This window comes from Silurus meridionalis, chromosome 7 (genome assembly GCF_014805685.1).
Source record: "Silurus meridionalis isolate SWU-2019-XX chromosome 7, ASM1480568v1, whole genome shotgun sequence".
Classification (NCBI taxonomy): Eukaryota; Metazoa; Chordata; class Actinopteri; order Siluriformes; family Siluridae; genus Silurus; species Silurus meridionalis.
Window position 1 is genome coordinate 20,092,000 of NC_060890.1, and position 26,560 is coordinate 20,118,559.

The window sequence follows — 26,560 nt, forward strand, 5'->3', positions numbered from 1 at the left end:
TTCGGGGAAAAGTTAGGGGAAGCCCTACACACACTCACCCACACACACGCGAATTCATTCACACAATTTGGAAATGCCATTTAGCCTATACTGTATACATGTCTTGGGATTGAAAAGAGGAAACCAGAGTACATGGAGGAAATCCCTGAAACTTCAGAAAGCGAGCAGCACAACATCCATGCACATAGGGTGAAGGCGGGATTTGACCACGGACCCTGAAGGTGCGACACCATAGGGTTCCACCGTGTGCTGCTTGACATGTTGTCCCCAAATATATTACACAGTCATGTCCTGGATTACAGTTTAATAGCCGGAGCACGACAAGCTGGACTTTTCTCGACAAAAGCCCTTCATTCCAAATTACAAACACAAGGCACTATCCTCCCACCTTCATTCTCCTCCTCCTCCGCCTCCTCCTCCTCCTCTCCTGCTCACACAAACACCCCCCCACTCACTTACTCTCTCTCTCTCTCTCTCTCTCACACACACACATACACACACACACACAGCCTCTCGGAGAGTGCAGTACTGCAGCCACAAGATGAATCTCTTGCACATGCCGTGGCTAAGAGCCGGACTTCTGCGCTGCATCCCGTCCCTTTTGCGAATGCGCTCGAGTGCGTGCGTGCGTGTGCGCGAGTGACTACGGCATCATCAGACTGGAGTTGGAGACTATCCTGTGTTTGGAATCTCTGTCTTTGTGGATGTGTAAGGGTGGAGATGGAGTGACAAATGAGCAGCGAACGTCCTCTGCGCGACTCGCAGCATGGCAGCTGATCGTCCGTCTCTCTCGTGCGTTCGTTTGCCCTTTCTCGTCTCCTCTTGTGCTCTGTCTGTCCGAAGCCTGGTGCACTGTGAGAGTTAGAGCGAGCCCAAGCAAAAGAGAGAGAGAGAGAGAGAGAGAGAGAGAGAGAGAGAGAGAGAGAGAGAGAGGGAGAGAGAGGACATGCGCTGGCCAGAGCGGCACTCTCTGCCTCAGCTCCGTCACTGACCCGCATCTGGAGGTGAGTTTAATCCTTGTCTTTCATGTGCATCACTGAGTCTATGCTTCTCAAATCAAATACACGCTGCTCTGACCGGAGAACTCTCCAGTCTCTACCAGGAATCAATCATTTCTTAAGTTTGTTTAATGCAATTTAATATATTCTGGGATGTCCCTGAAAATCAGAGATTCCAGCTAAGAGGCAAGTGTTTCCTTTCATTTTTCGAATGCAGATGAAACGGGGGTTAACGAGAGCGTGAGAATGGGGGGGAGCGCACAGGGGAAAAAAAAAAAAAAAAAACACGAGAGAATGACGATATAAAAGTCAGTGACTGGAGGAATTCCTGCTTTACGAGTGTATACCTTTTGTGGGGATGGATTATGGATGCACTTAAGTGAAAAAGCACTGCAGCTTTTCACTCAACACGGCAGAAATTCATTTAAATGCAGTTCACACACGTTCCCAGCAATGCTGATATTCCTAACAGTAATAAAAACGGAGTAAATAAATAACAAGAGGTGCAGACTGCACCAATCAGAGCACAGCTTTACCTTTGAGCATGCTTATATACATGCATGTGAGAGTATGTGTGTGTATGTGCGAGTGGGTATACGAGTGTAGTCCAGATGAAGACTCTTTAATTGAAGAGTAATCTAGATTAATGCACTGCCATGAAGCACAAAGAGCACTCAAGGAACAATGCAACAAATCTGTCACGCCTCCAAATACGCACAGCAGCTTCCATTTGTCTTCCACTTTGTTTATTTGGTATTAGAAAACAAAATAGGACATATACAGTACACGTGGATGGGTGGAAATCTTTCATTCTCTTCAAACACACTTTGTCCTTGATTCACACTGGACTGCACCCATCACATGTCTCTTCCACCATATCAACCTCTAACCTCGCAATCTAGATAACGTCCACCCCCCAATGCCCCAACCAACAAGGTAGGAGAATGACAAAGTCGAGTCAGAAAAGGAGAGTGAACAAGAATCAAGATTGCTGCATAATACCGAAAGTGTCATTTCACACAAGGCAGCCCACATAAAGTGAAACTATGATCAGTTAAGAAAAAAAAAGAGCAGGAAACCTCTCCAGCCTCCACGCTATGGACTCTCAGTTGCCCACGCATGCACCGAGACAGACACACACACACACACACACACACACAGGCGTCACCCACTGCTGATGTGTTCACCCTGGCCAGATGTTGGCTTTCATGTGGTAATAGCTTTATTTATTAAGAGCCCTTTCCTTTGCCTGCACTCTGACTGTTTTAAAGAGAGACAGAGACGTATAAAGCATACTAAAGAGATCCCAAGCACACCTGAGACCTGATCATTCTGAAGTGTGTGCGCTCCTGTCCACGTGTATATAAACACGCAAATAAAGTTCTGCCCTAAGGAAAGCATGTTTGGCATGGATCAGGTAGCATCATGCTGCCAGTATTTGTATCCCGCTGTACCTGTGATGTCCAATCAATCTATAAAGTCATTGGAAGCGTGGATTCGGCTCTGACCTGCGGCACGTTGGATTTGAAATAAAATACAGGAAAAGGCCTTGGTCCGGTTTTATCCTCTGCCCTGATGATCAGAGTGACAGCGATCCCTAATATCTGAGCTAGTGTAAATGGAAGAGAACAAACAAGCAGCATCATGTGTTTTCATACAAGAAACATTTCAGGCTACATGCTGTTGCGCAATAGAGACTAAAATGGGGACTAAAGGAATATAGTTGTGATTTTTAATTCAGTGTGCTGCAGTGCACAATTCAAAAGTGTGTGCATATATATATATATATATACTCTCCCTCTCTTACACACACACTGCTGTTTTATCGGGGCACCTGCTCATATATGCCGTTTAACCGATCAGCCAAACACGTGGCTGCTGAACAATGCATTAATACTGCAAGCCAAGAGCTTCAGTAATGTTTACATCAGACATCAGAATCAGAGAAAAGAGTGATCTCTGTGACTTTAACTGTGACGTGGTTGGTGTGCTGGTTTGAGTATTTCAGAAACTGCTGATCATCTGAGATTTTCACACACACACACACACACACACACACACACACACACACACACAGACTCACTACACAGTGTGACATGACATGACAAAAAAAAAAAACATCCTGGGAATGAAGGGCTTGTACAATGAAACACCTTCCCGAGAACAACTTGAGAATGACCAGTCTGGTCTGAGCTGACAGGAAGTCTATAGTAACTAAAATATACACTCTACAGACCTCAAGGTGAATGTGCTCTAAAATCTGAAGGCCACATCATGTTCTGCCTTTGTCTGCTAAGAACAAGAATCTGAGGCCATCACGAGCACAGACTCTATAACAGCATGCAGCCCTCATGACTGAATGTACAAACTATATAAAAGAGAACAGGTTCAACAAACCAACATCATACATGGATCAATTTCTCTCAGAAAGAAAGACCAAAAGAAAGATAAAATCACAGATGGAGTGAGGTGATGGAGATAAAGTGAAGAGATGAAGGAGACAAAGATAGATTGAGGAAACAGGAGATAGGAATGCAGGAGATGAGAGGAGATAGAGCAAGGAGATTAAGTGATGAGATAGAGTGAAGAGACTTGAAATGAAAGTGAGAAGATAGAGTGAGGAAATGAAGATTTAGTGAGGGGATGGAAGTGGGGAGATGGAGATGAGAAATGTGGGTGTAGTGAGTAGATGGAGCAAGGAGATGGAGATGAAGTGAGGAGATAAAGTGAGGAGACTGAATATAGAATGAGGAAATGGAACAAGGGAATGGATATGAAGTGAAATGACTGAAGATGGAAATGAGGAGATGGAGAAGGAAATAAAGATGAAATTGGAGACTGAAGAGAGGGATCAAGAAGAGATGTTGGAGTGAGGTTATGGAGTGATGAAGAAGGGAGGTGAATGAGTGATGGGGTGAGGTGATTGAGTAAGTTGATGGGGATAAAGTTGGAGTGAGGTGACTCAGATGAGGTATGGAGGTGAGGTTTTGGAGGTGAGGTTTTGGGAATGAGGTTTTGGGAGGGAGGTGATGGAGGGAGGTGATGGAGGGAGATAATGGGGATAAAGTATGGATTGAGGTGACGGGTGAGGTGATGGAAGAAGAATGAAGTGAAGTGAGGTGATGTGGTGAGGTGATGGAGATAAAGTATAGATTGAGGTGATGGGAATAGGTGATGGAGAAAGGATGGAGTGAAGTGAGATGGTGAAAATAGAATGGATTGAGTGAGGTGATGGAGAAAGTGAGGACTGAGGTGAATCAGATAAAGTATAGAGGTGAGGTTTTGGAGTGAGGTGATGGGGATGAGGTGATGGAGATCAAATATGGAGTGAAGTGATGGAAGTAAGGCGATGGAGGTGAGGTGATGACGTTAATGAATGAGGAATATCACAAGCACCACTTGCTTCACTTCTTAATGTTATTGAGAAAGATCAGTGTCAGTCCTGAGAGAGAGAAATCTGAGTCTGAGAGAAAGCTGGACTGCTCAGGAGCTCAGCGCCTTGACTGAAAGGTATTTCCATCTTGACTCAGTCAAGATCAACTTTAAATCTAATCAATCCCAGACCAGCCTTTTTTCTCCTAAGTGACAACCGAGTGACCAAAGCCACAGGCAGTATCTACCCTATCAACTTCACTCATCACCTAAAAACTTTGTATCAGATCCACATTTGATAGCGATCTCAGTTGGCGTCATCAGCGCGTGCACAAGTAAACAGCTTATTCTGAGGAGGAACAGCGCAGTGCTTCCTGTTCAACCTGTTTATTCATACTGAGTGCGGTGCTGCCTCTTTCTGCTATCACAAACACCACACCCGGTCCATCACAAAAGACCACCGTACATCTCTATTTTCTACCCTTCAATCAGTCAATCCACAGCGCTCTGTCTTTCATTAGAGCACCTCTCACTTATCACCATCATCATCTCCCTCATTATCTCTGCTCATCTGTGCTTCACTCTCGTTAGGGGGATGAAATGGCTGCGTTCTGGAGTAGGCACGCAGCAGGGGGCAGCTTCTGCTACACATTTCATTTCACTTCCACGCAGCTGAGAATCAGAGACAGTGGGAGACCATTGGAGGAATAAGAATGAGGCCTATCGTATAGAGAGAGCGGGACAAAAAAGAATGACCGTGAAAAGAAAATTAAACAAATTAAATAAATAAAAGTGATTGGGGGGAAGATGGTCAACCCATGTCTCTGTTACTAATCAGATCTCATTCACGTTCTAATTCGAGAGAGAGAGAGAGAGAGAGAGAGAGAGAACACAAAACAATCATCCACGCCCATTTGACTTTGACAGATGGTGACTAGTTATGCAAGAAGGCATCTGATAACACCCTAAGAGTTCCTTGATGACATTTTTTTCCAACCGATTAATTATAAAGATGCGCTTTTTTAAACCATGAGCACTTTCCGATCATACGGAAGTCCTGAGAGACCATGCGTTATAATATTTTTATCTTTCTTGTTTTCTCATGATCTAGACATGAGCCGTTTTGTCGCTTGGCTTAATTTTCGTATTAATGTTCTAGATGTGTCTGTGGGCACATCTGCGTATCATCCATGATGCTGCATCTAAAACATTTCAGAGGATCAGTAATGAATTCTTCCATGTTTTCAGGTATATGCATAAGAGCAGTGTAATCGCAGCATCGCGATTATAACGAAATTAAGTAGTGATCACGAGGAAACAATGTTTGTTACGTTGAGATCACAAGAAAACAAGAAAGAAAAAATAAATATTACAGCGCGTGGCCTTTTAGGACTTCTGTACAATCATGATATTTCACCTGAAATACTATTTCCCACTTTACACAAGTATCTGTGTCTGTTGACGAGCACATAATAAAAGAGCACATTCAGTTCCCTGGTGTGTTTCATTTCAATTCCGCAATGACTCAAATGAGACGCCATTGCGTACTGCCCCTGGCCATGTGACATGCTTTAACATTCAGCTCTGAATCTCAAGCATAGCATGCAAAGTCTAACCCATGCCACACACACACACTCACAATATCCCACTCTTATCCTTCCCTTCAACATTTTTCAAAAAATCTGCTCGAAATCTAGCAAGGCCTAGTTCATGCACCAAATATGAGTCACACAATGTGTTTGTGGAAGCATCGCTAATCAAGCATGATGCTCGGGTGTGATGGGGTCTATAGCGGTCACCCTGGAAGGGTTATAAAGCGCCTCCAGTCCATGTTCGGCACATGCCTATCGACGGATTCCCCTTTAATGGAAGGAAAGATAAAAAGCAAATCTTCAGCTGCGAGTAATAAGCAGATTGCTTCTCAAGTGTCCAGGCTGTAATGTGCATCAATCAGTGAAGGCCCAAGAAGCTAAAGCTCACTTTTAAGAAGGAACCAGGCAGCTTCCAGCATTAGAGAGCGATTAACTGACACGCTAATGTTTTGGAGAACGCTTCACTGATGGCCAAAGCAATCACTATTACTCTATCCAACACCCACACACACAAACACAGCCTTCCTCCCTATAGTATTGTGTAAATAATTTAAAATCTACTTTCCAACTCTGGCTTTAATATTGGAGAAAACATACAAGCACAATCAAACATTAAAGCCATCCACTCTTCCATCGCTTCTTTAAAAAAAATATATATAAATATCCACATTATTAGCTTGCATGTCTTGAATGGCGCACTAATCAGAGTTAAAGAAGAGAACGACCAGATTGCACGATAACTCGGGCAACAAAATAGGGCTTGGTATAGGAAAGGCTTTGGAAACAAGGGATACAGATGTGTGAAGATATCTTTTTGTTTTTTAATTTTTAGTTTTTTTTTTTTCAAAAATAAATTTAGAAATGAAAAAAATAATACAGTACTGAAACAAGTGATTTATAGAAATGTGAAAAAATTTAATAAATAAAACGCATTCATTGATAAATATAATTATATAATTAATAAATTATAGATAATGGATATAATGGAGCACTCTCTGTGCAGCATGCTGTCTCAGGTACAAAAAACAAACAGCACCTGGCATCAGTGATTCGCTTCTAGAGGCCTCTCTTTTAATGACAGTGGACCGGAACCCGGAAAAACTATCGGTATGGATTTTTGGGGGGAACATATTATTTTTTGGTATGGATTGGTGCCGATGAATCAGTCGACCTCTACCATGTATTATGCACTGTTGAGGAAAGGTGCCTTGGCTGCAAATTGGAAATAACCATATGCATGATATGACACCACAACAACCTGGAATTCCTTTATATATTTTTTGCCTTGCTTATATCTTTTTGCAAAAAAAAAACATTACATCAGTTGAGGAACTAGGATACAGTAAATATCAAATAATGTATGATGCTAATGTGTGAAATACAATTTTTTAATGCATTGTTCTCCTTTTTCAAGCCTGGGCTACCCATAGTTATATATCATATATACGTCTCATCTTACATCACCATCCAAAGGAAGGAAACTCATCTCATCTAGAGTCCAGTCCACTGGCTCTGTGCCATCGCTAAGATCTATAGACAAGGCCTGTGAACTCTAGTAGAAAGAGACAGGATATAAAAAGAGGCACGGGCAATAAAATGAGGGCTCTCCAACATTAATCATCAAGGAGATTCAATCTACTGTAGAAGCTCACTATTGTTTCCATTTAAAGACGCGTCGCACGTGATCTTATTCTGCTTCGGAAAGAGGAACGATTTATAGAGAGATAGCACGATTGCAAATATGTAATCAGAGAGAGAGAGAGAGAGAGAGAGAGCGCATGAGACAGCAGTGGGAAGTGTTTCAGAGGCTCTGTTAAGATGCTTAGATCAGAAATGATCCATTTTTTTAAGACAGTTCACTTATCTGGCACTAAAGGATAGATGGCTTAGGAATAGAGGTGAATGCAGGGGAGAAAATGCATGTAGTATGAATCTTCTACTCAATGGGCGATGGATTTACAATCATGTTGAGTGTGTAATGAAAGAACAAGGCAGGAAGAGTCACTTACAAATGTCAGATAGATAAATGAAAATGTTTTTTCCCCCCCTAATAGTTTGCCTAAAGTGCAGGTGTTTTCTGAGAAATCAGTGCAGACAAGAGAAAAATAAACTTCTTTCAGTAGCACAGAGCATCATGACAATTGCCACTGAAACCAAAGCTCAAGTCTGTATCTCTAGGTGTCTGCACAAGACCAGTACCACCAGGAATGGATGGTACTCATATTGGAGCTAGCTGTTTAATGCTTTGTACAAACCGAATCAATGGATGCGAGTTAATAAAACATGGTTGTGCACAAAAGCTGGCAGGAAAGCATCGTCTATTCTGTGCAAGTCACAAACAAAACCAAACAACTTGGCCCATAAAACGGTTTCCTGATATTTTTCTGTCTTGATCCTCATTCACTCTGATTTTTATTTGCACTTGACTTGGTCTCAACCCTCTTAGGACAACTTTAACTAGTGGGATGAGATTTTTAATATTGCATAACGATAAATTGACATTTCCCGCATATTTTTGCTCATGTTACAGACAAACATTAAAATCTTTCAACTCTATATCTTTGCACAAGCAATTTTGTTCCAGATGATACAAAACACATAAAAAATGATTAATGAAATAAATGACTGATGGAAAAACGTGTTTTATTTTCCTAAGTTTTACTTGTTTATAATCACTTTCTCAGCCGATTTTATACCTGGAGTCATCTCTCAATATGAAACAGAAGCAAACAAAAACTACAACATTCTGGTTTATAAGAAATCAAATCGAGAAAAAAAACAAACAAACAAACAAACCATCTATGCAGGCAATCAGCCTGAAAAAGAGTGGGAAACATTCCCACCCACAGAGCCAGACAACATTTATCCAAAGCCTCCACTTACCAGAGCATATTCAATTCCATTCTGCTCCATAACAATTTCAGCAATGATACTAAATAAATAATTAAGCCAATCCACACAACATTTTCAGCTTGCTGTGCTCGAAGGCTTGTTGTTCTTGCATTAATGGAAAAGGCAATAACCACTAGCATAACGATGACCACTCTAGCAAAGCACTTTCTCTACTTGCACAAATATGTGCCACTTGCTCAAGAGCGGTGTTTTACAATCATGAAGCTGAAGTATGCTTGCTCTGCATATTTTACTGTTTTTCCTGCTCTTACACACCTGGCTGAACTCTGCAGCACATTAACATGCGCTGCAGGATGTTCAAATGAAAACAGCAGTAAATGAAAAAAGTTTAACGTTGATCCGAAATTTCACTTTATGATCAAATTTAGCCTGGTTTTGTTTGCTTTTAAATTCCAGTACGCTACCAGTCTGTTTTGGTATCTAGCCACAAGTGGTTGTGTGGAGGAGTGTGGCTCCTTCCTGTCTGGGTTTCCAGCTACATGCTGTTAATGATACCAGTGGATGAGACTGATCTCATAAAACAGGAGGCCTGAAGACACAAAGGCCTTGTCTTAACGTGTTTCCCACATCCATCTCGCCCACTACCCTCTGCTCCAAGCCTTCGGTGAATGAGGGAGTCCAGTTTAATAGATGTTATCTCTGTTCATGGCACAGAAGAGAATGACACAGAAGAGAATGACAATTTGCCTTGAAGAGAAGAGCATGTTAGTAACTGCTGCAAATGTTGTGCAAGCCTCAGCAGACAAATATTGACTTACCTATTTAGATTCAATCACATTCACGCCATACAAAAAATATTTAACAGAGGTTTCATCTGAATGAGATTAGAACAGGGAAATAGGTCATGTTAAAAATGCTTGATTGCTGAGCAAGTCGTCTCTCGAATGGAAAAGGGGTTCAGTGGCAGCAGGACATCCCATTATTCTCAAAATATGTGCTTCAGATGGGGAGAAGGATTAAGAGGTCCCATTAAAATTCGATGAGAGACAAGTCATAGACAACACTTCTGAGACTACTAATATTAATGTAGGCAAAGGCTTGAACTTAAGCAGACAGAACTGAGTTGCTAACTGAAAATAAACTCCCCCAAATAAAATTTTTGTTCTATTCTATTCTTTTCTTTGCCAGGAACCATGGTGAGCAAAGAGGTTGGTAAAAGCATGCTCACCAACTCTGAATCGGACTCTGAGACGGCACCTTCTATGGCCCTGGAGGTAAAAGGACCGCCGGATGGGAGTCGGCAGGTGCGCAAACGCAACAAAGCCTTGCAGGTACGCTTCAAGGACATCTGCGAGGCGCAGAGCGAGCAGGCGGCTGCGGCAAGGGGAGCAAAGCCGATCTCGTACAAAGTGGCATACCGCAAATACATGACCGTTCCGGCCCGGAGATCCATACCCAACGTGACAAAAAGCACTGGAGTGCAGACCTCCCCGGACCTGAGAAAGCGCTACCAGACTTTTCCACTGGAGAGGAAAAAGGGTCAAAGTGTAAAACATGCAGCAACAGCAGAGAGCTATAAGGACCAGGATAATGGATATGTTGTTGATGTTAAGAGGGCCAAGGCGGCCGAGGTGGTGAGGGAAGAGACGTCGTCTCACACGGTACAAAAGACCAAAGCTTTGATGCACACTAATGAGTGCATAGCCACCATAGAGCACCACTCACACGCTGCAGAGTGTGCAGACAGGACGCTGCTGCCCTGTCCCTCTGAGGACCAATCAAATTACAAGATCTGTACGATGAAGAGCAAACATCGAAAGAGCTTCCTAAGGGACTCAGACTCGTTGGACCGCTCAGGAAAATGGCAAGTAATAAATTCTGATGAGAGAGATGGCAGTACACTGCCAAATTCTAGTTCCAAGGTGATGAGTCCTATAGCCTGGAACTCCTTAACGCAGGTGGAGTGTCTGGAGAGCCCGACGGCACGCAGCAAGCGCAAAAAGGTTCTACAGCTAAACGGCCTGCAATCACAGACACTGCCGAGGACTGGCTGCACCACACAAGTGCAGTGCCATGCGGGAATGCTTTCTGCTCGGCCCATACAGGCAATGGAGGAAACGACAGCAGCATCAGTTGCTGCCGTACCTGCAGCGGTTCTACCGTCCACATGTGAGGCTGGGAAAGGAACAGTTCCAGGAACTGGGAATCTACAGGTGAATAGCGAAGCTTGCAAGCAGATAGTGCCTGTGAGTCAGGATAAGGAAGTAAAAGCACAGTTGCAAGCCATGGAGAACATGATCAGCTCCAGTCAGGAAACCATCAAAGTCCTGCTGGGAGTCATTCAGGAGTTGGAGAAAGGGGAGGCTCTCCGAGAAGGGTAAGACATAAAAACTACATTATACAGCAAAGTACTCGAAGGAAGATCCTTTTACACTCTTTACTTTTATAGGCCATTGTATTGCTCTTAAAATTTTCATGTAATTCCTCCCAGGCTGGGGCTAAGAACAGTATTGCTCATGGGCCCATGTGTGATTGCTCGTGGCAGCACAATCAGCAAGATTGAAAACTAAGATCGGTCAAGCTAGCAAGCTATGTTCAGCGCAAAGCCAAATCATAGCCAAAAAGAAATGTCTTCCAGAAAGCAGTCCCACAGTTTTTAATGCCAGGCAGGACTGATTGTGATTGTGAGACTGAACTAAAGCAGAATGCTGGATGCTAATGCAGGAAATACATCAGCAAACTAATTGTCCATTGAAAGAATAAAAATGTCATCGCAATTCACCTTAGCAAACTGGGCTTTAAAATTGTATTTAATACACACCGGTAGCATATTAATTAGCCTCTCACTTGTGTTGCATCCGAGTAATGGAAAAGAAAAAAAAAATAAATAACTTGCTCTGTCTGTCTCCTCGATCTTCGTAAGTTGAAATCAGGCTTATTTGCATGTATAATAGCCTAATCTCCTTATCGCTACAATCAGAAGGTTGAGCAAGTGATGGGTGAAATGTCTGATTTGCCCTCAGTGACATAAATAAAATATGCCACGGCATATTTAGCATGCAGCCTGCCGACTGGGCATGACGTAGCAATTAAGTGATCATGGACAGGAACTGCAGGGTGGAAGGGTCTTAAGAGAGAAATTAGCGCTTTTCAAGGGCTGCTTGCACATACTTTAGAGGAGAGAGGTGCTATTAAAAGATAGCATCTGTCATTTGAGTGTGTGTGAGGTTATGTGAGTGTAAAGCCAGGTAGCAGGGGCCACCCACACAGACACACACAAGCGTATATGTTTTAATGCTGCAGGGATTAAAGTGGACACTTTTACACTGGCAGACCACCAAGAGTGTGATTAAACACTCTTTCTTTATGTACCCAAAAGACAATCTGACCTCAGTGCACAGGACAGCAGTGTAGACATCACCAAGCGCTCTGACAGGGAACGAGTAAAACGACAAGTTTCTTACTGTTTAATATAAAACCGTTCTGCTGTTTTCAGCAGACATGCATTAAAAATGCTTCTGGGCGATAACCAGGAAGCTGAGACCCAATGAAATTCAAGAAAAATCTACTGAACACCAAGGTGCTTAAGTCAAACCTTTGCGTTTATAAAAGACAAGAACGAATTTTAAAGAATGGAAACTCCAGTTAATTTTTTCAACACATAGTTACTGACGGACATATGGCCGTTTTTGAAACGTTTACACCACTCGAATGTCTTACAGCTTCTAAGTGTCTCATTGCCGCACTGTGCGTGGATTCTATTGTAGATATCCGCGCCTTTGTTTACAAGAAACCTCCATGCACACGTTAACACTGTTGTCTGCCATCTTCATTATCGGTATTTGGACTGGCCCATGACATGTACGCCACCTATCAGTAAAAGGACACATTAGAAATTTATACAGTGCGTAGTACCGCCACACTAGCATCCGTTTTTATACGTGAAAAAATGAAAAGTCCCGAGTTGACTTAAACGCCCCCTTGTAGCAACTAGTTAGTGAGGACACTGTATTACAGATATAGATCAAAAGGTTGCCAGATCACAACAAAGGAAATTCACAGAGAGGTTTGGTTGCTTGAGCAAAACTCTCATTCTCTCATTTGAATCCTCTTTCAGGTGTAATTCACTTTGAAGGGAAAAAAAAAAGCAATAATAAATTTTTATCTCCTATTATGATGCAATACTAGTTATACTGTACAATAGCTTTGAGAGGTGAATGAAGCCAGAGGAAAAACAAAAAGCTGTAAATGCATACATGGGGTCAGCCAAAATGTTTATCAGTAATCAGCTGAGCTGAAAAAGTTCTCCAGCTCTAACAGCATCATTTTAAACCATTTATTAGTATGTTCTGAGCTCACTGAGAGTACTCATTTTCCTCACTAGCACCCTGGGCAAATTTTGTTTTCTTGCAGGCAGAGCAAAAATGATAACGCGAGCACAGACATGGAGCATTGGTCTCATTCTACAGTCAGTAAAATGTCAAGTGCTGAACAAACAAGAGTTGGCCTTGGGCTATGAGTCTCACTTACTAAATGCTCAAAATTATGCCTGCTATGTTACTCATACTCTTGTTGTGCGCTGATCCGTTTGCTATGCCATGGCACTGAACGAAAGACACAAAGGAGTTCGAAACAAGTTCAATAACGATGATGTCTGGTGTTCCCCTTTAGAGGTTGATTACACCGCATATCGATAAGGATAATTTGTGCTGAAACGGCTCTGATCCGACACGCAGCGAAATTTGAGTCTGTTTTCAGCAGACCTTTTTCCCAGGAAGTGAACCGTGACAATCATGGCAACAATTCAGCAGCGTGCCATTCACCAGAACAATGAGTTCTAATTCAAACAGCTCTACGACTGAGAGGCACCTTATTCACTGTAGTATCATTAAACTTTTGAAGGGCTTGATAATTAGCTGAATCAGGATAATTGAATCTGGGGAATGATAAACTACGTGGCGCTGTTTTCCAAAGGAAGTGCAAATGAGATTCTCGGCTGGAAGTACAGATGGATGAGTCTATAGGTGTTCCTGCACTTGCCTACATGTTGCAAGATGAAGATAACACACTGCAATGACATCCTGTGCAAAGTCTTGTCATCCTGTCAGTACAATTAGCACTCTCTCTCTCCTCCCTCCATGTGCCAGACTGGCACAGTGGCCCTCCCCTGGGCTCCTCTGGCACCGCTATACATCACTGTCCCCATTAGCCACTGAAAACCCGCTTCGGAAAAACCCCATGCATCAGCTAACACTCGCATCGCTCACAGTCCAGAGCCAACATGGCTGCTGCTTTCCTTCTGAGTTCAAGTTTGAAAATCCAAGCGGTGTTGGCAGGATGCAAAGAGTTGGTGCAGGTAGGCTAAGCTGTTAATGGCGAAGTTGGCTTGAGTCTGACACCCAGCTAAAACGAGCTGGATAGAATTACTGTCACTTAGCGAGGCTGATTTAGGCAGACTGAGGGAGGAATAAAAAGATATAAGGGGGGAAAAAGTGGATGCCTTTTCGGCGAAATCATCCTCCATCAGGATGCTGTAAGCACAAGGTCAGGCTCTTCACCGCTTGCTGTTCAAAGGTGAAAAGGTCACCATGTCTCCATTAGCACAAATATAGCAGATTGTTATATGTGATGAGCAATTGAAAAGATGATTTTAACACCTTTCCAGGATTGCTGCTGACTGCTCCTAACAAAGTACAGACAGAGTATTTTGCTCATAAAAAAACGACAAAAATGTTTACGATTAATGTAAACAAACGAAAAAAAAAAGAATTTGATAATAAATTCAAAACCTTGAAGAAACCTTGATCATTAATTAGCACTGCAGATCAGTGTAGGTTTTACACGGTGAGTGCACACACATGCCATTAAATATAATACTTCATTAAATTCCGATGTTAATCCAAAATGGCTGCACTGTTCTAAATAAATAAATAAATAAATAAATAAATAAACTGTCTACTTTCCTTGTCACTTGGGTGGTACCTAAATTACATTACTCTAAAATTGATTGTGTACTGATGTAGATAAACTTCTTACAGTTTACACTTCACCTAATTATATAACATATACATTCTAGAAACCACACCCTAATGCAGTGAGAACGTTCCCTGACCTGTGAATAAGGGCCTACCCAGTTTCACTTTACTCCAAATACAATCCATCTCTTACAACTGAAGGTAATCAGTACCATCCCAGAATGAGTAGAAAGATCAGCTGGTTTGTAATGACCCTGGGGGAACTTGTCCTCTAGTCATTTCTATTTACTGTCATGGTCTTAGTCATTCCAGACAACAACATACTTATTGTACTTATAATGTTAGTAAGTACAATAAATGTCCAAGAAATAACACCCTTGAGAAAGTGGAGTCATGCGGTTACAGAAAAAGAAACCTGGGTGATATGATGTGGCCACACCAAGTTGCCACTGCTGGGCCCCTGAGCAGAGCCTTTAATGCGATAGCTGCTCAATTGTATGAGTGAGATGAGGAAATTTTTTTTTATAAAAAGTAAAAAAGTAAATCGTTCTGGATAAGGGCATCTGCCAAATGCTACTTTTTTTTTAAAAAAGAGATCATAATATATTAGCACATCTGGGTGTTTTCTATTCCTCAGACACCACACTGAAATGCCAACAATTACAACTGAATGTTTATTACTTATTTACTGTACCATGCGTCTTATCCATTTTAATTACATTTAAGGTGTGAGTACATTTAGGGTAAAGATTAATTACTGATCTATCTTCCATTATAGCAGGTATATAAAAAAAAAAACATTATTAATAACACAACAAACAAATTGTTCCATTCCCAGGAAAGGAAAAACACACAGACTTTTCTGTGGTGTAAAGCTGACACTTATAAAGAGCTGACACTGGTGACTCCTTCATTTTATACTATATTTTCATCATATGTACTTTTTTTCCTTCACCATATCAGTTAAAATCAATTTTTCCAGAATCCCTGTTTATTATTAGCCTAAGCTTTCATAACCCCCCTGTCATGGAGAAAATGAATAAGCTGTTACTGTAGAAATGATAATTAATTCGAATGATCGAACCTCACTGATAAAAAACCTGTTGAATTACAGCTAGAACTGCCATCAGAGCTGCTATTAGAGGACATTAATCATCGTCTTCTGACCAGTCGGATTAAAGATTGGTATAAATCTCAAGTAAAAGGCTGCTTAGGTTCTTGATTGCATAACTGCAGCACGCCATGATGTGTGGCATTTTCATTCGTGTTTTTCTCCAAAAAATATGATCGTAGTTAAGCATGGAGGGGATGCTACAGTATATACATACCGGTGTGAAGCCGCTCGGTGGAGGCTGTATGATCGAGGGATAAAGCAGCAGCTAGCAGGGTGCTTGTAGCTGATTAATTGTAGGAGCTTGAGTAAAATCAATGATATATGCAGATGTGATCAACAGCCAGAACGAGATCTAGTTCATATAAACGAGAGCAAAAATTATTTACGGAAATTCATTATTTACTGCCTGCTTCATGCTGGGAAAAGATCCAAGAGTAGGGGTGTGTGTGTGTGTGTGTGTGTGTGTATGTTGGATTGCGTTGCTACAGTTTTTCTAACCTATCAGGACACACACAAACACATGGTCCTGCACAACCTCTGAAAGAAGCATATGTACAGAATGCTAATATGCAACATCGTGTGTTTGTATTAACCTTGCGTTGATAATGAGGCAGGACAAAACAGATGACATGTAGGTTTTGGAAAGTGGACTGACTTAATCCAGACTTCCTAATGACCCCGTCCCTCTCTCTTTATCTCCTCCAGTCTCTCCTATCGGACCGGGCAGGACACGGCCAACTGTGACACATGCCGGAACAGCGCATGCATTATTTACAGGTTGGCTTCTTTCCCTCCTTTTCTACAAAAGTGCTGCGCTTTACACTTTTTTTTTTATATATGTGCAACAAGACCTAAGAGTGAGTTCTGAGCAGTGAGGTAACTGTTTTTGAAAACGAAGCTGTTGAGGATAATGATGGCTGTTGCCTGTGGCTCTGAAGAGGACAATTTTTGGTTGGACACTCAGAAATGGAGGCAGTCTTGGGAGTTTTGTGAGCGTTTGTCTGTGAGAATAACAGAGTGGGTAAAAAATCGTCTGCATTCAGCAGCTGCAATCAGGTTTCGACCTGGACAGGTACATAGTGAGTGTGGAGATTGTAATAACAGTAATACTCTATCTGGTGCAGATCATCAGAATTTATTGATTTATTTACAGTTTTAACACTCACAGGTCACTTTATTAGGAATACCTGCACATTTATGCGGTTCATTAGCCAATCACGTGGTAGTCGGGCAATCCAGACAATCATACACTTAACAAAAGCAGAAAGTAGGAAACATTGGCAATGGTTGTTAGTTCCAGATGGACTGGTGTGAGAATTTCAGAAACTGCTGATCTGCACAAAATTTAATTCAATTCATCTTTATTTGTCGAGCGCTTATAGAATGGACATTTTCCCAAAGCAGCTTTACAGAGACAAAGAGGTTATGAAGTTGGAATGTATAAGTGTAGCGCCTATAGGTTTGTTCCTTATAAGTTTATCCCTAATGAGCGAGTCAGTGGCGACTGCGGGAAGGAAAAACTCCCCTAAGCGGTATGAGGGAGAAATCTTGAGAGAAATCAGACTCGCAACTGAATCCATCCCCATCAGAGTGCGACCAAAAGTGCATTCATTACAGGTCCATCATTACTGTTGTGTACTGCTCCGTGATGGCGCTTAAATGCAGAGCTGTTCATGCAAACTGCAGTCCTGAGCCATTGTAGCAGACCGTCACAGGTTAAGCCATTCAGATCATCCTCTCTCTTCACTCTAACGGTTAACGTGAACTATTCCCAAAACCCCAGATTTGCACGTGCATTATTTTGTGCATTGTGCTGCTTCCACATGATTGGCTGACTGGATAAGTGCACTAATGGGCAGGTGGGTTCCTATTAAAATGGAAAAAGAGTCTAAAAAAAAGTTAACATTATGTTAACAATAAAAACGTAGAAATAAATGTGATCTATTCAGCATCAGTAGTTTGTCATTCATCCGATCAGTATCTGCTACATTGGTGCTGAAATGACCGCGAATTAGCTCAGTTCTGGTGGCTAAACTTCCCTTTTATTTTATTAGCATTTAAATTTTACAACTTTGTTTGGGGATCTCTACAGTGTGCATCATAGATTTTGACAGCCGGTATTTAGACCAGCTACAAACTCATTCTAAGTCATAAAACCAACGACTTGATTACAGAAAAAAGTTATATATATATTATAATATATTTATATTATATTTATAATATATTATATATATATAAAAAAAGAAAACCTGTAATAATTAAACCATTTCAGAGAAAGGACACATTTTTAACCCAATAAGGGTGCCAATACTTCTGCAACTACATATCTGATCTACTAGTTCTTATTTGTAGTGCTTTTAAAATCCAATAAAATGCCCATATTTATTTTATGTCTTTATAGCACACTACTATCATTGTTAGTACTACTGTATTTTTTTATGATTCACAAAACGTAGTATAAAACCAAATAAAATCCCGTGAATAAACATAAAAAAATAAATAAAAGCATTTATCTGTTTCCTTTTTTTAATTAATTTTTTTTATTCCGCAACTAAAACCCCAACAAATGCCTCCAGCACGCGACATTCGCTCGCCTGCTGTACGGTTTCGCACAAACGACAAACTGCTCGCGTGTGTTTTTATCATCCATGGCGAGAGAAAGCCTGAAACAGCTGTGCTCGCGTACACGCTCCCGTAAATACCAGTCACAGCATCAGAAAGGTGTTTGGCCCCGTTGTGTTTGCAGGTGAGCTGTGAGAGGAATATCAAGTGCTGCTGTCTGATTGCTTTTCTCTGAAAATCCTGAAATCCTGATCAACACTGAATAAAACATTAAAGTCTCAATGAGCAAGTGCAGAAATTTTGCCTCAGAGCTACCGCTGCTTAGACAGTGTACATGTTAATAACAGAAATCTTGTGGTGGTGGTGGTGCTTTCTTTGTTTTTCGTTTAGAGGAAGGGGGGGTTTAGTTGGAGCTAATCCAGAAGGAACCGGATTGACAGAATGACAGGCAGATTTTATGATCTCTGCTACTTTGCTTTGACCTTCATACCCAATAAAATCAATCAGTTCTTGTGAAGAATTCCTGGCAGTGATCAGAATAAGCCCTCCGCTTCTTATCAGCTCAACTAACTGAGCTAATTACGTATACATACAAAACCATTCAGCCACAGAAAACGGTTGTACAACCATTTCAGAATAAAAAGGAAGACAGGATTCTTGATACAGTTTTGCACACTATTTGCGTCTTCAGTCATGTTCATGAGGAAGCTTCATTTAGGAGGTTTTCTTAAGCTTCCCCAATAGCACAAGGCTTCTCATGCTGACTCAAACTGAAGTGAAATTTAAAGAAAGGACTCTTAAACTTTGTTTGGATGTTCCATTAATCAAAGTTCAGTAACTACCACACTACCTCTTCTTAAGCAATGGACTAATTACAATTAAATATGCAAATAACATGCAACTCAAGCTCTTGATAAATGATCTGGGCTTCTCCAAGTTTTCTTAAGCAGGATCAGCCTTTAAAAGAAAAAGTAAATAAATAAAAAAAAACAAGAATGCTCATCCTAGATTCATTACATAAATGTGAAACTGCATAAATAAATCAATTTAAAAACTGTAATGAATGGACATTTGGTGCCACCCAGATAATATTTGGGTCCCTTTTGAGTCTGTTTTTTCTCAAGGTTCCTTTCTTTCTCTTTCCATTTCAGGGAGTTTTTCCTTCCTGCCGTCACGCCCGGGTTCTCATCAGAGATAAAAAAAAAAAAAAATTATATACTATTGACTGAATTTGCTTTCCTTTCCTTTACTTCTAAAGACTTATTTTTTATAAGTTGACAAGTATACACTTACTGTCGGGGCTTCCAGACAGCATGGTTCAATATTAAAATTTATAAACACCTGTGCATCGTTCTCAGGTTCATATGGTGATCTTTCAGACACTAATTTAAGAAACACTGGTTCTAAAGGTTTTGAATTTGATGTTAAAGATAACAAAGCCAACAAAATGAACATTGAGGTGAACTAACCGAGATATGATTCGCCACAAAATTCCTGCGTAACAATTGTTCAAATGATCGAATGGAAATACATGAAATGCAAAAATTAGTATGTGTCATTTAGATAGATATTATAGACTACAGCTGCTAAACCGTTTCTATATCGAATCAGATCTATGCTGAATGGATTTGGTGTGTTTGTGAGTGTATATCTGTGCATGTGAGAGTATGTGCACGAGTATCGGTAATGAAATAAACCCTTTGCAGTGTTTGGAAGGAATTCGCAAAGACGTGCAGCACAAAATCAGTCTGCAGTGCAGAATCAATGTGTGAGGTGATGGAATGGAGAGGCAGTGGGTTTTTGTGAATATTACACACTGAATGCAGTGATCCTGTAAATAGGTGAGGACTGCTGAATTTCAGAGAGCGAGCCAGAATCAAATTCTGCCACTCTGTTCAAAGGGAAAGTGGATTAAGCGATATCTAATTACACACAGCATCGTGAAGGGACTCCTCGTAAGTGTGTGTGAGTGCTTGCTCTGTGTGTGTGTGTGTGTGTGTGTGCGCGCTTAAAAGGAAATGCATGGCAACACTATGGTATAATTTATAACCGTCACTCTAAAAGAGTTGCAGTTCTAGGAAAAAAAATGAAACTAACCCGCGAGTGCGAGATATGCCTGTTTCAGCTGCAGTGTCCTTAACTGTACATCCCATCAGAAGAGTGTGTGTGTGTGTGTGTGTGTGTGTGTGTGTGTGTGTAATTAAGAAAAGATAAACACATAACGTTACCCCGGAGGTGTACCGCCATCTCAGTAACGCTATCACCTCTGACTTCCGCTCTCATTACCCATCTTCAACCTCTTCATCTCATCTCTAGAGCGCACCATGAATTGAATGTGTGAGTCTTCTATGCTTTATATCAAGCCGGAAGACCAGAATATTAAAGGCAGGAGATGAGGATGAGAAGAAGTAGGAGAAAGAGGAAGATGACTCGATTCTATTGATCATCCCATTTCGTTCTCCCTAATCTAGTAATCCTTTGGGAAACTGCACAAAAAGAGAGTACAGCCATGATGGAGTGATTCTCCTTTCTTTTTTTTTTTTGTTCATTTATCCAGCCTTGAGCCATGCCGCCTTTGTGGAAAGCTCATCATGTTAGGAATTATTTCAGAGTGGGAGACCATCTGCTAATGTGATGATCAAACTGAAAGGAGGAGGAAGAGTGTGAATGGTACTATGTAGGAAGCAGAAAGGATATTAAGTAGTCTTTAGAGTAAAAGGGGTATTTTACTGATCCCAAAAGAGATATTTGAACATTTGGTGTAGTGCTACGTCTTTTACACGTCTTATACGTCGTTTACAAAGCTGTTGAATTCTCACGTTCATTGGGTTAGATGACGACGATTATTTTTATAATTTTACACATTTATTCAGAGTAACGTATGCTGGATAATCTACATAAACCACCGATAATCATTAGTATGTCAAGTGCCGGTGCTTCGTAACGGTCCACGTTTTCATCTTTAAAGAGGAGTGTTGAAACAGGATGGTAAGATCTGGTCTCACAGATGTTAAATGTTAAATTAAAACCTCTCATTTGCAGTTCAAATTCAAATCCAGGGTACTAACACATTGCCATTGCAGGAATTATTTCCTAACACTACGCCCACCTGAGATGTCATCAAATTACTGAATTGTGAAAAACCTCAGTCATAATTCAAGACAAAAAAAAATAAATTCACATTTCTTTTTCTTAAGATTTAAAAGAATCAATTTCAATCCGGTGCCTGGTTTTGGAACCTGTACAAGATAATTTGATTATCAGATATATTACTGTTGCAAAGAATATTTAAATTAAAAATATAAATAAATATGTATATTTGAAATAAATCTTCGGGTTGTGAATGAATGCTACCAGCCTTTCAATGTGTAATATGACATTTAAATGTGTTTCATTTGATAAAGCTGAAAAACACAAAAAAACTGATGCAATCTGAGCAGTTAAGGGGTTAAGCGTATTGATTAAGTACTCGACAGTGGCAGCTTGGTGATGTTGGGATTTACATGACTTAATCACTGCGCTTGCACTGCCTTGTGCTTGCCAGATTTAATGACGTTGCAGCTAAAAACAGAAACCAACAAACATTTGGCATTGAGCGAACTAGTTGATGAAAGAATTCCCACTGCTATGCTGTTTATCTAACAGCCACCCGGCATGAGATCACGCGAAACTCGTGGGACAGCTACAAATACAATAGTCACAACAAATGTCACAACCTTATTACATAAAGAATAATTTGAAGAATTGGCGAGAACACGTTCCTCAATGACCCAGCCAGCTCCAGTCGTCTCCAAACTCCTCTTATTTGCCTTAAAAGGCATTTCTGTTAGCATGTAATGATTATAGACTGAGGCTGGCTTTACTGTGAGCATGTCGCCATCAGATCCGTATCCATTCAGATGACGTTTAATGTGTGGGAAAAGAAGCTCCTTTGTTTGCTGTTCAATATTACTCAGTATTATACATTATCCAATCCTAACTATTATGTTAGAGACAAAATAGTCATCATGAAATCTTTGTGTTATGCTTGAGAGAGAAACGACAAAGAGAACACGATGCTGAAATGCTCATTCTGCCATATAACTGCACACACACACACTTGAAATTTCTATTAGAGCCGTGTTAAAGGGACAGAGACTACGGGTGGGTGTTACATCACTGTGGAAACTTGACACTGAGAAGAGCGCTCTCTGTGTGTGTGTGAGAGAGAGAGAGAGAGAGAGAGAGAGAGAGAGAGAGAGAGAGAGAGACAGAGAGATTTTCCACACAGAGATAACCCTGCTTTTCACTGAGCCACCTGGTTACCATGGAGACCAGAATGAAGCTGATAGATTTAAGAATGCTTTTTTTATTGTGTGTGAGACAGACAGAGAGAGAGAGAGAGAGAGAGAGAAAAAGAGAAAGAGAGAGAGAAAAAGAGAGATGGGGGAGATCTTTTACGAAACACTTCAATCTTCTTGAGGAGAAAAAAAGAAAGGCAGGCAGGATGAAGAAACAGTGACTGTAAATTGGGTCTCCCTTCACACTGCTCGAAATACTACGTGAATGAAAAGCCAAATGTCATCGACATGGAGGCATGTTCCTGAAGACTGCGCTGATGAAAGAGGCCTGGGGATGCGTAGCTCACAAAAGTTTCTTTAAAAGAGTTTCGCTGTGTCTTCAACAAGAACAATCTCTTGTGTGCCGACAGCATTAACAAACCTTTATAAAAAGCAATACTGTGGCATTTTTCAACATCTCCATCTACAGTTACATCCACCATCTCACACATCTGTTCTGCAAGGGATATTATCACGGAGGAAAACGTACCTATGATTCTTTCCACAGTGCGCTGAATTCATAAATGTATTGGGTTAGAAGAGGCAGCGGCTCTAAAAATTAAGAGCTTTTATATATATATATATATATATATATATATATATATATGCTCTTAATTTTATATATACACACATATTCTGGACAATGAACATAAAGAAGCATTAACAAAAAACATAATATCTCTAGTGTCAGTGCCTCCTTACGGCCAGCATGTTCTCCGTCACAGTGGGAGGCAGGAGTTAAATGTAATGTTAAATTGTTTATTTGCAGTTTGGGCAATAATCAAATTCAGCCTGAATGTGCTGCCTGGCGTTAGGACCGGTACATTTTCAAGCTCTATACTGCTGCTGCAGGCCGAAATATTATCATACTGTAAACGATTATTCGGTTGTGAATTAGCACTGATAGTCCCTGATCACTGTGCCATTTACTTTCACTTCATTTGCTAATTTTGCTTAATAACAACAACTCATACAATCCGAGCAGTTAAAGAGTTAAGCATTTCATTGTCAAAATTCACTTTTAATGGAAGTCTATGGGCATCAAGTGCAGTCATGACATGATGTGACCGTGCGTACTGTGGAAATGCGTGACTGACATTTTAGAAATCAGTGTTCCATTAGTTATCCAGTTCGCCAGACATCTACATCTTAGCAGAGTTGAAAGAACACAGACGGTTACGAATGCATTATTTAATAGGGGACCGCACATGTAAACTTTGATGGCCAGTTTGTCGAACTTTGATTCAAGCAAACATTTTGAAAGAAAGCATTAATATATTAATGTTTTGCAGCATACAGTGAACCTGCAGTGCAGTATTTAAACTTTGGATTATAGCAAGTTTTTATATTTTTACTTTTATATAAACAAAAACGTTTCATTTTGCACTGCCCATGATTCAGGGCAACAAATTTCTACATTTTTTTAATTCTAGAAATCAAAACAAAATCATGAAGCTAATATCAAATAATTGAATCAAAAAGAATTGTAAACGGAGTGCATCTCAATACAGACCTAATGGTTACGTATTTTCATTTTCTTTCTCATGTCTTCTAATTTCCACAAGAATCCTTTTGGAAAACCATTTACTATATACAGGGGTGTAAAAAAGTGTTTGCCCCCCTTCCTGATTTCTTTTTTTTTTTTTGCATGTTTGTCACACTTTAATGTTTCAGATCATCAAACTAATTGAAATATTAGATTACACAAGTAAACACAACATGCAGTTTTTAAATCAATGTTTTTATTATTGAGGGAAAACAAAATCCAAAACTACATGGCCCTGTGTGAGAAAGTGTTTGCCCCTAAACCTAAAAACTGGTTGGGCCACCCTTAGCAGCAACATCAGCAATTAGGCACTGGTAATAACTTGTTAGTTACAGCACAGTGGAAGAATTTTGGTCATTTACATTTACATTTGCGGCATTTAGCTGACGCCTCCTGGTCCACTCATCTATGCAGAATTGCTTGTTGTATATTAGGGTTTTCGAGCATGAACTGCCTTTTTAAGGTCATGCCACAGCATCTCAATAGGATTCAGGTCAGGACTTTGACTGGGCCACTCCAAAGTTTTTCTTTTGTTTTTCTTCAGCTATTCAGAGGTGGACTTGCTGGTGTGTTTTGGATCATTGTCCTGCTGCAGAACCCAAGTTTGCTTTAGCTTGAGGTTATGAACAGATGGCCGGACATTCTCCTCCAGGATTTTTTGGGAAACAGCAAAATTCATGGTTCAATTTATCACAGCAAGTCTTCCAGGTCCTGAAGCAGCAAAACAGCCCCAGACCATCACACTACCACCATATTTTACTGTTATGGTATGATGTTCATTTGCTGAAATGCGGTGTTACTTTTATGCCAGACGTAATGGGACACACATCTTCCAAAAAGTTCAAGCTTTGTCTCATCAGTCCACAGAGTATTTTCCCAAAAGTCTTGGGGATCTTTAAAATGTTTTCTGGCAAAACTGAGATGAGCTTTTATGTTCTTTTTGCTCAGCAGCGGTTTTCGTCTTGGAACTCAAGTTTGCTCAGTCTCTTATGGTGGAGTCATGAACATCGCCCTAACTGAGGCACATGAGGCCTTCAGTTCTTTGGATGTTGTTCTGGGGTCTTTTGTGACCTCTTGGATGAATCAACGCTGTGCTCTTGGGGCAATTTAGGTCTGCCCCGGGAAGGTTCTCCACTGTTCCATATTTTTGTCATTTGTGAATAATGGCTTTCACTGTGGTTCGCTGGAGTCCCAAAGCTTTAGAAATGGCTTTATAACCTTTTCAGACTGATAGAGCTCAATTACTTTCTTTCTCAGTTGTTTCTGAATTTCTTTGGATCTCAGCATAATGTCTAACTTTTGAGGATCTTTTGGTCTACTTCACTTGTCAGGCAGGACCTATTTAAGAGATTTCTTGTGGCGAGAGAAACAAACACTTTCTCACACCATGAGGGCCATGTAGTTTTGGATTTTGTTTTCCCTCAATAATGAAATCCTTCATTTAAAAACTGCAAGTTGTGTTCACTTGTGTTATCTTTTACTAATATTTAAATTAGTTTGAGGATCTGAAACATTAAAGTGTGACAAACATGCAAAAAGAAATAGGAAGTCATGAAGGGGGCAAACACTTTTTTCACACCGCTGTGTGTGTGTTTGTGCGTGTGTTCCGTATTTGCCTCACATGTAGCTGCATATTTCAATTCATAGATAAACAAATGCCTTTGGTCTCTTAGACAAAGTGTTGAGTAAACAGGCTTGCTGTTCTTGTACTTAATTATCCTTGTGAAACTCACACTGCAAACACAATAGAGATTAGGCTGTAAATTCTGAAGACTGATCCCTATCATAACAAAAGGTTTAACATCATTTACATTTGTGTATGTGAGAGAAAGACCTTTACTCACTATAAAATGGAAATGCCGAATCTGACTCAGCCGGACCATCAAGTTAAAATACACTAGACATCAAGTTAAAATATAAATGAATCGTGTTTAACTAAAAGATGAAGAAATGGCTTCTAGTACGTTCTGTGACTAAAAATACGAAGGCCATTTAAAGAGTTTTGCGTATGTGTAAATACCAAATACCCAAACCACAGCGCTATTACAGTGAACTTATCTCATGAAACATTTATACAAATTTAAAACATGCACGACGTGAAGGAAATGCTAATCCTCACTTTCGGAAATTTTTTTATGAATTAAGTTATGCTTTTTTTTTTTTTTTTTACTCATTTGCAAGTGTGAGATCATGATTACAGCATTGGGGGAAAAAAATTCAAGTAAAAAG

The 26,560-nt window shown here is 40.4% G+C and overlaps 2 protein-coding genes across 4 annotated transcripts in view; one reads left to right on the forward strand and one right to left on the reverse strand.

Moving 5' to 3' along the window:
- The window catches only part of dock1 (dedicator of cytokinesis 1), a 269,769-nt gene that overhangs the window by 107,409 nt on the left and 135,800 nt on the right, over nucleotides 1-26,560 (reverse strand). The window lies entirely within an intron of this gene.
- Nucleotides 511-26,560, forward strand: part of LOC124388371 (inhibitory synaptic factor 2A) — a 72,467-nt gene continuing 46,417 nt past the window's right edge. For both annotated transcript variants that reach the window (XM_046852924.1, XM_046852923.1), the window contains exons 1-3: nucleotides 511-1,004; nucleotides 10,004-11,192; nucleotides 16,610-16,681. In XM_046852924.1, coding sequence (XP_046708880.1) covers nucleotides 10,009-11,192; nucleotides 16,610-16,681 — 1,256 coding nt within the window. In that variant the 5' untranslated portion in view covers nucleotides 511-1,004; nucleotides 10,004-10,008. The remainder of the gene's footprint in view (nucleotides 1,005-10,003; nucleotides 11,193-16,609; nucleotides 16,682-26,560) is intronic.